This window comes from Centroberyx affinis, unplaced genomic scaffold (genome assembly GCF_046629955.1).
Source record: "Centroberyx affinis isolate AG114_WGS23_722 - 3 ecotype Tasmania unplaced genomic scaffold, CSIRO-AGI_Caff_v1 ptg000010l_1, whole genome shotgun sequence".
Lineage (NCBI taxonomy): Eukaryota > Metazoa > Chordata > Actinopteri > Beryciformes > Berycidae > Centroberyx > Centroberyx affinis.
The window spans coordinates 8,442-23,735 of NW_027278726.1; the positions used below are offsets into that span (position 1 = coordinate 8,442).

At 41.8% G+C, this 15,294-nt stretch overlaps 1 protein-coding gene across 1 annotated transcript in view; it reads right to left on the reverse strand.

Annotated features, from left to right (window-relative positions):
* Positions 1 to 724: 724 nt before the first annotated feature.
* adamts17 (ADAM metallopeptidase with thrombospondin type 1 motif, 17) overlaps positions 725 to 15,294 on the reverse strand; it is a 94,599-nt gene continuing 80,029 nt past the window's right edge. The window contains exons 19-23 of the mRNA XM_071532727.1: positions 13,614 to 13,749; positions 10,101 to 10,305; positions 9,480 to 9,632; positions 1,734 to 1,911; positions 725 to 876 (exon numbers count right to left, since the gene is read on the reverse strand). Of these exons, the coding sequence (XP_071388828.1) occupies positions 725 to 876; positions 1,734 to 1,911; positions 9,480 to 9,632; positions 10,101 to 10,305; positions 13,614 to 13,749 (824 nt within the window). The remainder of the gene's footprint in view (positions 877 to 1,733; positions 1,912 to 9,479; positions 9,633 to 10,100; positions 10,306 to 13,613; positions 13,750 to 15,294) is intronic.

Genomic DNA, 15,294 nt, shown 5'->3' on the forward strand with positions numbered 1-15,294 from the left:
CCACAACCATGAAAGCGTGCCCTTAGAGCGTATCGTTATGCTAGAACCAGGTTCTGCTACATCAGCTGTCCCAGGCCTCCAACAGGCCTGTGGATTAGTGGGTCTCCTATCATTAGCTTGGTTGTTTCACTGTAGTTCTACAGTATTCTATCATGGCTCCTGGTCAATACTTATAATTACAAATTATACTGTACTTAATTAATACTTAAGTATAGTAATTTTACTTATATAATTATATTATTGTAATTATCTGAAATTCCAACAATCAGCTATAATACAGTACAATAGAGCAAAAAAACAAAACAAAAGGAGGATAATTGAGGAACACAGGGGAGGAGACAAGGTCTGGCTAGATGATGCTCTCATGTTATCTGCTAGACTTGCCAGAGAATGTCTACTTCAACATCTAGCTCATATTTTGAATCAGTCTGTGCAACAAAGCCATCCGGATTGGCTTTCTAAAGGCTCCTCAAAAGGTCACATGCTTTTTTTTTTTTTTTGGTATACAGCGAAAGAAATATTGAACATTTTCAAGTCTTCATCGAAACTAGAAGCTTATGACCCCACTTTAAATGTACACGTATTTGTTCACTTGCCGTTTTCTTTTGTGAATACAAAAAAGTTCCATCAATGATAGCGATTGCTTTTGATAACACCATTTAACAATAGTAAAAACATTTACAAAAAGGAGCGCTATTTGGAGGAGGGTGGGTGCGTTTGGTCATTAGCTCTTGTGCAGTACTTTGTTGGCGTAAAAGTCCCTACAGGTTTCACAGCAGCGCTGGTACCACCTCATGTCCTGGCAGAGATTCTTCTCTCGGATCACCCGGCAGTACACCGTCCACTGGTCCCCCATGCATTTGTAGGTCAGAGCAGCTGGAGGGACAACAGGAGAGAGGCAGGAGGGCAACATGAGAGTCAATACAGGGCTTTCAGGTGATTTAGCGTGCCCTCTGGCGGCCATGTTGGAGGACCGCAACTCTTGGGCGACAACAGCTGATTCTGTTTCTAAACTTCCGACTCGGCCGTCTCAACAGAATTGAACAAAGATGGTTAATTACTGTGCTGTTTTTGACTGGGAACTGATGGTTTCATCACTGATACATCTGATCAATCTTGTGTTTAGATAATGTCAGCTTGTTAGCTAGCTAACCATCGTCAGCTAACCAGCTGTCATGTTGGAAAAGCATCGGATTTGCATAACAGCTAACATTACGTAGCTAGTAGCTACTACTGGCTAGTTGTTGCATTTTAACAATTTCAATTTGGCATATTTCCAATACATCAAGCAGCACTTTTTTTTCAATAAAATGTCACTCTTTGGAAATGTTTTGCTTATTTTTCCCACAATTTTATTCCTCCAAAATACACAGTGGTGTGCAGTAATGGGCTGTGAGAACCAATTCTAAAGAGATTTTACTGAAATAAAAAGAAATAAAAATTTTGATGTATCGGATATATGCTGAATTAAACTAGTGGCCCTAGCAGTTGGTAAAAGGTCTTAAGTGATGTTCTACCAGGCTTTAGCAAGGCAACATTACAGGATAATTCTGGTTATTTTCAACCTGGGGCCAGTTTTTGCCATCATGATGATTTATTGTGTTCACAGTTTCGTCACTCACTTCACTGTAGAGCTTCATGTTCGAAAATAAGGCCCGGGCTGAAAATAACCAGAATTATCCTTTAAAATGCCATATTTTTTAATGAAGTTTGGTATGAAACAAGAGTCTCACCTAGCCTGGGAGAGGTGATGGTGTTCACGTTGATTTTCTCATTGCAGGTGCCATGGTGACAGGGTCGGTAGGTCGGGGGTCTCAATGTGGCCGGGCAGTCGTTACCATGACGACCCGTCACTTTGTGCATACACTGGACCACGCGGGATTGCAGGCCCCTCCCACACGATGATGAGCACTGGAAAGAGCCAATGAAAAGTTTCAGTATCATTGCTCCTGGTGTGATGCTGTCTGTCAGATCTCCAGGCTGAAGCTGAGGCAGAATGAATAAGATGGGGCTTGTGGGCATCAATATTTTACAATTATACACAAATGTCAATATTTTCTAAAGAAAGGCTAAAAAATAAAATAAGTTTTTTATATTTTTACACAATGTAGCTTACTTTCATGCCAGTAATTATTTTGTATGAATAAGTGAGTTTTTCTACTGAAAATTATACCAATTTACTTTGGAAAGAAGCTTTTCAAATGAACAATACTCTGCATTCAAGTGTTGGACTGAATGGGCTGAATTAATACAGAATTATTCAAAGCAGAACAAGGACAAAAGTTTCTTGTGGTGTGTGTGTGTGGTGTGTGTACAAGGCTGGTTCAGAGCTACAAATTAGCTTCAAACAGCAACCTGGGACCTCTGGACAGTGCGATTGTACACTATTGGGTTGTTACTATGCCTTGCACAAGCAGGCAATTAAAGGAATCCATTTACTATTGGACTGCAAAAACTTTGTTCAACACACAGATTCACTTGGCATGGCTTGTATATTTCAGAGGGAGCATATGATGCAGCCAGTGTAATAGTAAAACCGATTAATGAGCATGATTTCTCCTCTCAGTTTGTATGAGGATTCTTTATCTTAAGTTCATACCAGGATTCCTTCACAATTTCCACTTCAAAAATCAAGACTTTTTCCAGACCTTTATCTTGTGACTGGACTTTAAGGATTGGGTCAGTGTTCAATATGTGTCTGCTGACTGGGCAATATGATTGTCAACTAGACCATAGACTGTAACTCTACACTACAACTAATATCACAATATGTCAAAGGACAATTGTCTAAAATGACAAAAATGTGTAGGCAATGCATATCTATGTTTGTTTAGCATGTAATGCTAAACAATACTTTTCCAACCTTTTCAAGACCTGGAAATGATAAAATTCATTGTTTAAAAAGCTGCACCACCTAGAGTGAAGTTGCATCCATCTCGCTTTGTTCACCTCCTTCCATTGACTTTGCATGCATTTCGCGTTAAGTCTGAACATAGGGTGAGGATTCCTCTCATTAGTTTCATTATCAATGACCCTGATAAGCATACTGTGTGCCTAACTCCAGCACTAACCCTAGAGAAAAGCCTTAAAATGCATGCTCATGCTCATACATACACTCACACCGACACAGCACACAAGATCCACAGATACAGTATGTACTGTACCATTATGAGGGTACAGGAACGCAGAGAGCTCGATGGTACATGGTGTGCATGATATAATTCATTAGGCTTATCTGACTGACAGCCTGATGGCTGGAAATCCAGAGCACCAATAACACTCTGATACCCGAGCCTCTACCCTGCGCACCCACGCCTTAGTTTTCTAATATCTCATAACTCAATCTAGGTGAATGGTACTCCATTAAAGCCCAGGAGTGCCGTCCTGATAGAGTGGGAGGAGGAGCGGGCAGTCAGCCTACCTCAGCCTGCGTGTGGAATAATGGGACAGTGGGATGAAATGAGCATCAGGTCAGAAAACAAACAAATAACCACAAGTAATCTAATAATAAAATCTAATTGTGTGAATTATTGAGCAGAAGGTGGAGAGGGGCAGGGTTATTGAGTTCCTCACTGCCCTCAATGTTCCTGTGGAAAGAGAGGAGTAACCTCACACCAGTGATATGCCTCTTGCAAGATAACATATCACAACAAAACACATATTACCCCTTGGGCTGGATGATTATCTTCTCATCACTGACTAGTAAAAAAGTTGTATTACAAAACTGGAACTCAACCAGATACCCAAATCTGTAAGAGTGGAAATGGTATGTTATATTATCTGCAAATGGAAACCCCAACATTGCAAAAAAAAAAGTGTTCAGGCTCACTTGAAGCAGAACATTATTTTTTTCCCAATAAACTAATTATGTGATTAATAGTGTTGGAAACACATATGTTGAATGTATAATGACGTAGGCTTGGCATTATGGGCCCATGAATGGTTCAATTTCATTGCACAACAGTTGAAAAGTGGATTTAGATGTTCTGAAATGTCTGAAATATCTGTCCACCACAACATCCTAGAAATGTCATAGCTGCTGTTTCTACCGTATAAATCTCCATCGTGATTGTATGGCCATTAGCTGATACAGTAGAAAATCATACGTCTTGTTTCTAAAGCCGTCTTTACCCAGCTAAAGAGAGCTGGGATAGAAAGAATCACGATCAATCTCCTCAAGTATTCTTTATCCATCATGTACCCGGTGTGATCATCTTCACACTGCGGGAGGGGGATCCGAAGGGCATTTTGTGTCTACGCTTAAAAGGGACGCAGTAGTGTTACTGTGGTTTGCGACAGTCTCATGCTACTGAGCAGTGGCCCACCTGTTGGGGGTAAAGTAGGAGCAACAGTTCATGAGATGATGGATTGCCTGCACTCTGTGTGGATGTCACATTTCTTTTCCCTAAAGGAGTTCGGCAGTTCCTCCAGTCCCCCCAGCATACATTGTGTCCTCTTTAGAAAGTCCTAAGCAGAGATTCCTATATACCTACCATGCAGTGACACATACTGGAAATAATCCATGTGCCTCGTGAAAGCAAGATGATCCCTGTGCGCCTATTTTCATTGGCTAATATGTGTCAGAAACTCATATACTGACCGTTGTTAAGATGTGATTTCAAATACCAAGGCTTGCATATGAATAAAGACAGCTTTACAGAGAAGGACAAAGCAGTGCTACTCCTGTTTCACGCTACTTGTGAAACCTTCGGCACACATGGTCGATGGAGCCCCACGCAGACAACAGACGCCTAACAATTCAACAGAGTACTTCGGTGCCAGGTTGAGTCGGGTTTGGATCAGAGACCGGTGTTCCTTTGGACAGCGGAGGGGCCATTGGAGGTGCTTAATGAAGCGTCTACTCTAGATGCACCCATAAACGTCATGGCATACTGGGTACTGCATAATTTATGTGAGGTTCACGGAGATGCTTTTGATTGCCGGTGGGTGGTACGGTTCCCCTGAGACCACTGATGCACCGCACCCACCAGATGGACCTGATACATTTTAGAGGTATTTCAAATATGATTAGACCAATACATCAAGCCTTTCATTAAAATTCAGATATTAGCCAGTCAGTATCGTCCACCTCTGATAAGATGGATATGATGCAGTTTGACTGATTACATATTTATTGTAGAATTGATCAATACTACACTGGTTCTCTATGGGAAGCCCTTAATCTGAATTGATTGTAATGGAACATTTTGATCCGTTTCAGAGGCATCTCCACCCTGACACAAATACAATTCTCGTGGAAACACTGACTGGCTATTGGCAGCTTCGGTCCAAAAATATCAGTATTAATATCGGCCTGAAGTGTTACTACTTAACATCTGAGAGTCTGGTAAGCTGTCCCTTTCCATATCTGATGAGCATCTTTGATAAAGTATTTATCATGATCTGCATGTTTACGTCGGCATGTTAATCTTTCATATTTAAAAATATTGAATATCTGCACAGAACATCAATCTTACACACTGCGCCTTTAATATTCATGGGTATATGAGGAAATGTAAATCAAGCCAACTTGTCGCTTTCTTTTCAGAAACCGACTGACTGAGCCCTCTTACAGAATATCTAATAGGCTGATCAAAGTATCCACTACTCCATATACGTCCTTATGAAAGGTCAGCGGACCTATGAAGGATGAGGACTGGCAGCGTTGTGCTGCAGCGCCACAACACCGTGGGAAGATTAAAGACGTTTCAGGAGATCTGACGGGATTTGTCAAAGGGTCAGCATGAGCTTCCTTTTTAAATGAGTATAGTGTCTTATAGACTGACTTACAGACATAATTGTGTCTGTGGAATGATGTGATGGAGTGAATACTAATGGCACAATGGACTGAGACAAGGTTCATACTAATGAGAGTTGATGTCACCTTCTATCTAAACATATTTAGCTGCCATGGGATTGAAAAAAACAGCCATCAGACAGCCATCAGAGTCACTTCTGGTGTAAATAACCAATAGGGCGGCTGGGGTGGGACATATTAAGCTAATGCATGATACATTTGTACATGTTTACTAAGCCATTAACAAACGCATTTAATTTTATGCATCTATGTGTAATTTCTGGTCGAGTGCTGGCCTCTATCGTTCAGCGATGTCATTACAACAACAAATCAAGGCTCGGGAATAAAGAAATCTCAGCAGCTTGTGCGCCTGTTCACTTTGTTTCACTCACTAACATTCAGGAACCTTTGCTGATATTTACTAGTTATATTATGCTTCAGTAAAGCAGAAATATTACACATTTAACCTTTGATAAACTTTAATTACATAATGCAATGCTGTAAATGTTCAAACTACATTATGTTCATGACTAAGTTCCCCATTTGCCAGAAACTTCCTCTAGCACCTGTATTAAGCAGCGAAGTTAAGATCACAGTAAAAGTTGCACGTTGCATAACAAGTTGACAGTAATCAGCTGTAGTCATCTGGTGCAGAAACAAAGAAAGGAAAGAAGGAGAGAAACAGAAAGAGCGGGAGGGGACAAAGAGGAAGAGAGAGAATGAGAGAGCGCAATAAGAAGCCAGACAGTGTGTACATGTGAAATCCCCGCCCCGCACCCCCCGCCCCCGCCCCCACCCCGTGTCTCTTCATTAAAGCTGCTAAATGGTGCGGTGAGCTAAGACTCTGAACCTCGCCCTGCTCCAAAAAAAAACACAGCAATGCTCCATTTGCTAAACACCTTTGATAATTGCTCTGCTTGTTCTCAGGAGATTAGGCACACTGAAGGGTTCACAACAAATCCACCAGTTTCTGCAGGTACGTGTGACTTGTTCTCGGCTCCAATTTCAGACACACAAACACATTTGTATTACTATACTTGTTAGCCTTAACCCTAACCTAATTGTTATTCTAATCTTAATCCTAAACCCAAATCCCAAATCCTAAACTAACCTCTTGTAGAAGTGAGGACAAGCAAAATGTCCCCACTTTGGATTTTCAACATCTTTCTTTTCTTTTTAGGACATCTGGTCTTCAAAAGGATAGTACAACAGCACAGACATACTCTCTGACACACACACACACACACACACACACACAGTCCCCTGTCAGCTGTATGTCATATCTGCTATGCTAGGCTAGGATGTGTGGATAGGCTGCTGCAGCTCCCTCAGGTCCTGTTAGTCAGACATGCACTTCCAGATCCGGAAATGTCATTAAAAGTTAATAATGCTGCGATATCCGCGGTCTAGTGGAGCTCCGAGGCTCACAAGACGCCTCACAACAACTCATTTGCCAAGCATCATTATACTGTCAAATGTGTTTAGCCATTTCCCCTAAGAGACGAATGTGTGACCGCAAGAGCAGAAGCACAAATAGAAAACACAGCGGTCAGGATTGGACAGTGGTAGACTAGATGTTGGAGGAGCAGGCTTGTGATTGTAAGGTCGCAGGCTCGAATCCCTGGACTGGCGGGAAAAATGTGCTTGGGGAAGTGAATGAGTAACACTTGCCTCCCTCAGCAAACACTGTTGAGGTTCCCTTGAGCAAGGCACTGAACTCCCAATTTCTCCAGGAGCTGCTCTGTGTCCACCAGTAGAAGACTGTGGTTGCACTGGGTGGCTCCCAGTGGCTGACAGTACAAGTATCAGGCTTGTATCAGGCAGCTCCTGGTGTGAAAGTGTGAAAGTGTGCAAATGTGTAACAGGGCGTCACTAGAAAAGAACATGGAGCTCAGTCAACTTTCCCTGGATAAGTAAAGATTAAAAGATCATTTTGATACTTCAGCGTAGCGCAGGTTACAGTTCAAACGCAAGTGACGCATTCTAGGTTTGACAACCTGACTACTTCCTCTTCCAGTCATAAAAACAAGTGCGTTTTCACCTCATATATCATTCAGGCCTGTTGCCAAGTGTCACGTTCAGCTGCCTGCAACCCAGCCGGAGGAGTTTATGAGGCTCTTTCAAAAGGCGGCGCCAGGCCTAAGCCTCGGGGGTCATTAGGGGGGGAACACAAAATCCCCTTTGCTCAGGGTGTGGAACTGGAGAGGGGGAGTTCATGTTTCCCTCCCCACCGCTGAGGAAGGTGCGCTTTGCCTTTCACCTCTACAGCAGAGCTCAGCGAGCACATCTGGAGCAGTCATCAGGAGGCTTCGGCTGATATGGGTTTTTGAAGGCTGATACTGATACCCAGACTGATATTTTTGGATTGAAGCTGCCGAAAACTAAGTTTCTGAAACAGCATTTAGACCATCATAGGACACTAAAACTCTCCACTGAAAGCCAGACTAACGAAATTCTTTTAGGTGTGTTAGCAGCTCCTTAAGGCAGGGTGAGGCAGGTTTCATGTCGGGTTTTGCAGACTGACACCCTGAAGCTGTTGGGTAAAATCTTCCCACACCACACACTAATAACACTAACACTAATTATACTACCTCTACTGCTAATAGTAATGATAATAATGAAAACATGTTCATTAGTTGTGGCCAAGAATGAACCTCCATCATATTAGAGGTGGATGACATTAGATTGGATGATATAATTTTTTTTATTAAAAGGCCATTATCGGCCTAGCAATATATCAGTCTAACCCTAGTCTTTAGTACATCAACACTGCAGAACGTCAGGGGGTTTAAAAGAGAGAGAGAGAGAGAGGGAGGGAGAGAGAGAGCGAGAGAGAGAGAGAGAGTAGGAAGCTGGGTCTTAAAGTTTGTGGTCTTTGATATCTGATGTTAATGCTTACCAGCTGACATTAAAAATATATTGTACCGTAGGTCAATGAAAACATCTATGGTCTGTGTGTGTGTGTGTGTGTGTAGGTGTGTGTGTGTGTGTAGGTGTGTGTGTGCGTGTAGGTGAGCCAGCTGTGAAAGAGGAGGTTATCCCTCTTCTAGGCAGGTGTCAGACAGTTGTCCACCAGCTATCCATCAGCTCATCCACAGCTGGGCATTTCACTGTGTGTGTGAGTGTGTGTATGTGTGTGTGTGTGAGTGTGTGTGTGTGAGTGTGTGAATGAGTGAGTGAGTGTCTTTGTACATATCTAAGTTTGATCTCACTTGTGTTATAACGATTATTGCTTATGTTGGACTAGGGTTCAGCCAATATGGGTTTTTGAAGGCCGACAGGTAACATTTTGTCCTGAGATTCAATGCGACTATTTTCATGCCAAAAAATAAACATGCCAATTATGATGAATAATAAATTCTTAATTATCAAGGAGCTAATTTTCTGCTAGTTGAAGGCATCTGTTCATCAGACATAGACGTGGGTGGCTTGCCAGACTCCCATATGTTGAGCACTAACAAGGGCTCCACCGATAAAGGTTTTCGAATCCAACTACTGATACTGATTTTCTGCTGCAAAGCTGCCAATAGCCGATATTTTGTGCCGTTATTCAATATCTTTAAGCCAAAAACATTACAAGCATTCAGTGTTACCCCCAGAATTGTATTCTTGTCAGGGTGGAAAAGCCTCTGAAACAGCATTCAGACACATCATGGGACACTAAAACTCTAATTTGACCGACCTTGGACCAGTCCCCGGTCTTCCATTCGTAACATTTGGAGTGGTCCTCACAGGGCTCCTCCTGCGCAGGCTGGGACAGAGGGTCACACCGGCCCTGGGGGTTCGTGCAGGACACCGTCCGTCTGCGAACCCCTCGGCCGCAGTCCGACGAACACTGGAGGAAAGAGAGGGACGGGGAGAGAGAGAGAGAGAGAGAGAGAAAAAGTGGGAATAGATAGATAGCGGGAGCGGAGGACAGAAAGGCGTGAAGGGAAGAGGGAGAGGAGGGTTATATTAGTGAAAGCCTCCCTGTGGTGAATTATTAGTTCCACTCAGCACCAGCTTATTAAATAAGACAGGAATAGAAAGGGTGATTGATTAGAATGTGTATTTATGCATCGGGAGCGTCTATTCATTAAACCCTACGGCAAAGTCCCTATGCATCTAATATTTGCCACAAAAATGTAAAAAATCTGCCTATATTGACTGCTGGCTGATCTTTGCTCTCCATTATAATGATAAAAACTGAAGATGAGATCAAATTTCGACTCATTTAGGCTAGGGAACGGAGAGTGCCACAGTTCAAACATGACAGTCACCACATGACAACAACGTACAGTGTGTGTGTGTGTGTGCGTCTTACCTTGGACCACTCCGAAGCCTCCCAGATGGTGAGGCAGAGGCGGCCCTCGCAGCCCTGCAGGACGGGGGGTTTGCCTCCTTGGCAGTACAGGTCCCTGGTGTGGATGAGCGAGCCGTTCTGCAGCTGGTACACACAAACCACCTCCCTCTGCTGAAGACCCTTCCCGCAGGTCACCGAGCAGGACCCCCACTCGCCCGTCACCCACCTGGGAAACACACAGCACACAGAGTGTTTACAGTCCGTTTGCGCTGGTCCGAATCAGGGAACAACGTGTTACTTTGGGTGTTTTCAAAGCTCTAGTCTGTTCGCTTTGGGCCGAATCTGAGGGCAAGATGTTACATTGTGACGTGTTTTCTAGTCTGACCTAAGGTTGTTTTTCCGTGGTGATTCATCCGTTTTCACAGCCTCTCTTCAAAAGGCACATTTCAGGTGAACCGTAATTCATCAACAAAAGACATGTGGGAGCAGTCATTCCCTTCATTGATCAGACATTCGGTGCAGCAGAGGATTTTCTTCTGGGGTAAACAAACATGCCATTTGTGGATCATTACATTTACTTTCTGCGGGAGAGTCGAGGTCCTCATGTATAACAAAGGATTAGCCCGGTGTTTATGGAATGAGGGTCTGAATGAATAATTGATACCTTCACTTATTTTCTCAGTTTTACAATTCGGTTTGTAGAAACGGGAGATTCTGCTGACACTCTGCAAGCGTTTTCTATTTCCCTATTAAAATGTCATATTAGACTCTCGCCTCTCTTAACCCATAATGCACAGCGTTTCCTATAATTGGGTAGGATCAGGGATGGATCATGTTCTAAATGAGATTTTTCAGAAATGTAGTTAGAAACCTCCCTCAATAGTTCATAATGATCTAAATACTGTTTCAGAGGCTTTTCCACCCTGCCTTAAGCAGCTGCCAATGCTAAAAGATTTTCATTAGTATGGAAGGGGTTTCAATGGAGAGTTTTAGTGTCCCATGATGGTCTAAATGACAAGAACATTCTGGGAGAAACACTGAATCCTTGTCATTTTTGGGGATTTTTTTGACATGAAAATTATCAGATTTATAGATACTGAATAGCAGCATAAAATATTGATTACTATCGGCAGCTTCAGTCCAAAAGAATCAGTATTGGCTTCCAAAAACCCTTATCAATCGAACTTCAGTTAGCACTCAACATATGGGAATCTGGCAAGAAACTGAGTTCCCTGACAATAAAGTATTTAGTATGAAGTCTTCTCCTTCGTCTGTTTCTGCAGCTCCACCACTCCTTCCCTTCTCCCCCGTCCTTCTGATCCATCTCTCGTCTCCTTTTCTCCAGGATCTCCTCTCCTCTTCTGCCCCTCCGTCTCTTTTTATCTCAGTCTGTCTGTCTAACTCTTTCTCCCGTTTCCCCGTCCTTCTCATCTCTTCCCCCTCCTCCCTCTCGCACTCCGTGCCTCTGTGCCTCTCTCTCTCTTTCTCTGTAACTTTCTCTCTCTCCCTCTCTCTGATGCTCAGTGGGAAGTCTTCGTTTTTTTTCCCCCCTCTTCTATTTCGGGTAGTTTCCTTTTATCAATGCGACTTCCAAATTTCCTGTTCCAAGCTAACTTGGCGTGGATTCAGCCAGCGAGCCTGAAAGCTTCAGCTGTTTTTTACAGTCCTATGGTTTGGAGAGGGAACAAGTCAGGAGAAGAGACGACTCAGTGAGGAGTGATCGCATGCATACTGATATTGCCACAGGCACTTCTCTCATACTGTTTTTTCTTTAAAGGAGAGGAGCCAATGCATTCATCAAGAGATTTTTTTTATATATATTTTGGAGTAGAGAGAGCAGGAGATAATATTGTTTGGTTCTATCGTAGGATTACATGTGCTTCAAGAGACGATCCCTACACTTCTCACAGACCTGACAAACTGAACCTGAATTGATTCTAATTCGACATTTTGATCAGATTCCACACAATTATTATTATTATAATCATTATTATCCTGCGTTTCAGTGGAGAGTTTTAATGTCCCATGGTCTAAATGCTAAATGTTTCAGTGGTTTTCCACACTGCTAATAAAAATATTTAGTAACCCTTTAAATTACAGGCCATTAATTATGTAGTAATGACTGGAAACTACACAAGTAATATCCAAGTAAAATAGATGTAATAACTAGTTATAGCATAACTACTAATTACTAAGTAATTACTGAGTAATATACAAGTAAAAAATAGATTTTTACCAGGCTAGGCCCGAGGTTTCTGTTGTTTTCTGTTATTTGGGTTGGTATGGAGTACAGCTGTATATCTGAGTGAATATTGTACATAGTACTGGTATGTCTTTTATAAAATATACAATGTCTTATTGTATGTATTCTACATTATAAGCAAATGAAAACCTAATGAAAAAACATTGATTGTTCCTGCACAGGTGTTGTCCCTTTCTGTAATGACTGTCCCTCCACTCTGTGTAAGATAAATCAATACAGACAGTGTGTTTCTTCTTCTTTGAACTAGTTTATGCTTCGATCCAGCATCTCTCTAAGTTTTCACAAGTGTGTGGTAGTGCCACTTATATAATACAAGTACTGGTAAAAGCACTTTTTTTACTTGTATATTATTCAGTAATTACCAGTCATTCTAATGATATAACTAGCTATTACATCTATTTCACTTGGATATTACTTAGTTATTTCCGGTCATTACTGCATAATTAATGGGCTGTAATTTAAAGGGACACCAAAATTCTCTGGGGAAATGATGAATACTTGCAATTTTCCTGGAATTTTTTGGCTTGAAAATGGTCAAACCTAAAGACAGTGAATTCTGGTACAGAATATAATCTATCAACAGCTTCAATCCAAAAATACCAGTATTGGTGTCCAAAACCCCATATCGTTCGAATCCTACTTTGTACCCTGCTCACAGAAACTCACATCTAACAGTAACATCTAACAGTAAAACTGCAGAGCCTGTCTGTGCTCCTTTTATTATTTTTTTTACCAGAGACAACTTCAGCATCAAAGAGGAAACAAAGCTGTGGCATTAAACATCACAGGAAGACTTCAGCTTTGATTTTCCTTTCAGAGTGCATCTGCTTTTGAAAAATGAACATCTACAAATTAGTCTTTTGAGAGATGACTCCCTGGGATATTCTGCCACAAGTCTCTGAGCAATTTCAGCGATCAAGGTGTGAGAGGACACAGTTCTCCACATCAGTGAGGAAAACACTGCAGAGAGACGGAAAAGGTGCTTTTCTAAATGCTATCTAGACAGAACAGATCTCTCTCATCTCTACTGTACAGTGAAGCTGGTGGATGAGCCATGTTAAAGGTGCTATGTGTTGCATTTTCAAACATCACAATAACATTAATTATGATACATTGGTATAATTGCCATAAACAAATGGTTAGTGCTTGTCAAAATGAAGACCACATTTCCCATAAACCCTGTAAAGAATGAATGCAGTCAATGGAAGATCCTCATACATGTACAAGGGTGTGTGTGTGTGTGTGTGTGTGTGTGTGTGTGCGTGTCTCACCGGTACTGGCAGGGGTGAGTGTTGCAGGCTCGTACTTGGGGTTGCGGCCGGTTCTCAGGTTGACAGTGGCTGTCGTTGACCAGCTCCATGGTCTTATTGGCTATCCTCATACAGGAAACCACTGTCCTCCTCTCACCTGGACACACACACACACACACATACACACACACACACACACACACACACACACACACACAGGGGTCAGTGCTTCACCCCGTTGCGGAGGATCTTGGAACGTGTCCAGAAGCAGAGAAGAGCCTCTGGAAATAAGGCAGTCAGTCCTTTGAGTTCGTTACCTCTAATTAACTGATTTTTATTGTGTAATTGCCTCTGCATTAGGCTGAGGCTCTGATGTAGTTCACTGGAGGGTTGCACTAGCTGACAGAGGGGTGCATGGTAAAGGGTGTGTGTGCCTGTGTGTGTGTGTGTGTGTGTGTGTGGTTACTAAAAGCTAATTTCAAGTCATGCCAAAGTTTCCACAAGGGGAGTACAACTGCTTTATATTTATTTAAAACCGATTCAACACTTTATAGTATAATAGCATAGTGTGTTTGTGTGTGTATGTGTGTGTGTGTGTGTGTGTGTGTAATGGGGCTCTGAGAACAAGCTGGGAAGATTGGAGGCTTCTGGGATACGTAGTGTTCTGAAAACAGAGGCTTGGCCAGACTGTAGGATTATCTCATTAAGTCTCTGTTGTGATGACTCTGCCAAGCTAGACCATAAAAAACAGCCTCATATTAATCCCAGGGAGAAAAGCAAAGCAAAACCACATCAACTGCTGAGACCCCGGCTAGGAGACAGCTACAAGGCTTTAAAGAGCCTACGGTTTACAGTATAATGTATAAAATTACTTTTATTCTGGCTCAGTATAGCAGTCGGAGTGGATGGGGCAACGAAGATGAACTGGTTTAGACCTCTGAGATACAATCTACATCCCAACATTCCCTTTTTCCATTTAAAGCTCAGTAGCACTTCACTGTAAAAACATAGTTTAGACATTTTTTTTAAAGAGCTAGAGGGAGTTGCTACTTGCAAAATAGGACTTTATTACCATCAAGTTTAATAAATCTTACAAGCAAATCCTTTGATTGTGAGCACTTGGGTCATGCAAGTTCCAATTCAGCTACTGCGCAACAGTGCAGTAGATGGTAGATGCATCCTGTGTGAATTATCACAGACTATTCTTGTGAAATGAATTTAAAACTGAAACAAAAACAAAGTGTGAAAAAACATTTTCATAAACTGGAATAAAAACAAAAACAAAATGAAGCAAAAAAACCCCCCAAAAAACCTCAAACCAACTGACTATATTGCCTGGCTTCAAAACTAACTGCATGAAATGAAAACAGATCCAGTCCTGAGTGTGGAGAACAGAGTCATTTCTGTCAAGAAGGCAAATTATTCTCCGACCTTAAGGGAATTCAACTTAAATCATGTAAAAACATGAAGCAAACAAGAAGTTAACATTCCATAACAACTGTGGAACAGCCATTTTCCCCTCTAATTGGGCTTAACTAAAAGGACAAAAATGAGAACAAAATCATAAAATTAAACCCCAAACTAAACCTAAACCACAATCATAAACTTTGAATGGAACATATAACACAAACTAAAAAAAAAAAGATTAAAAACAAAAAAACTATAATTAACCCTATAATAACCCTGATAACTGCATCAAAAA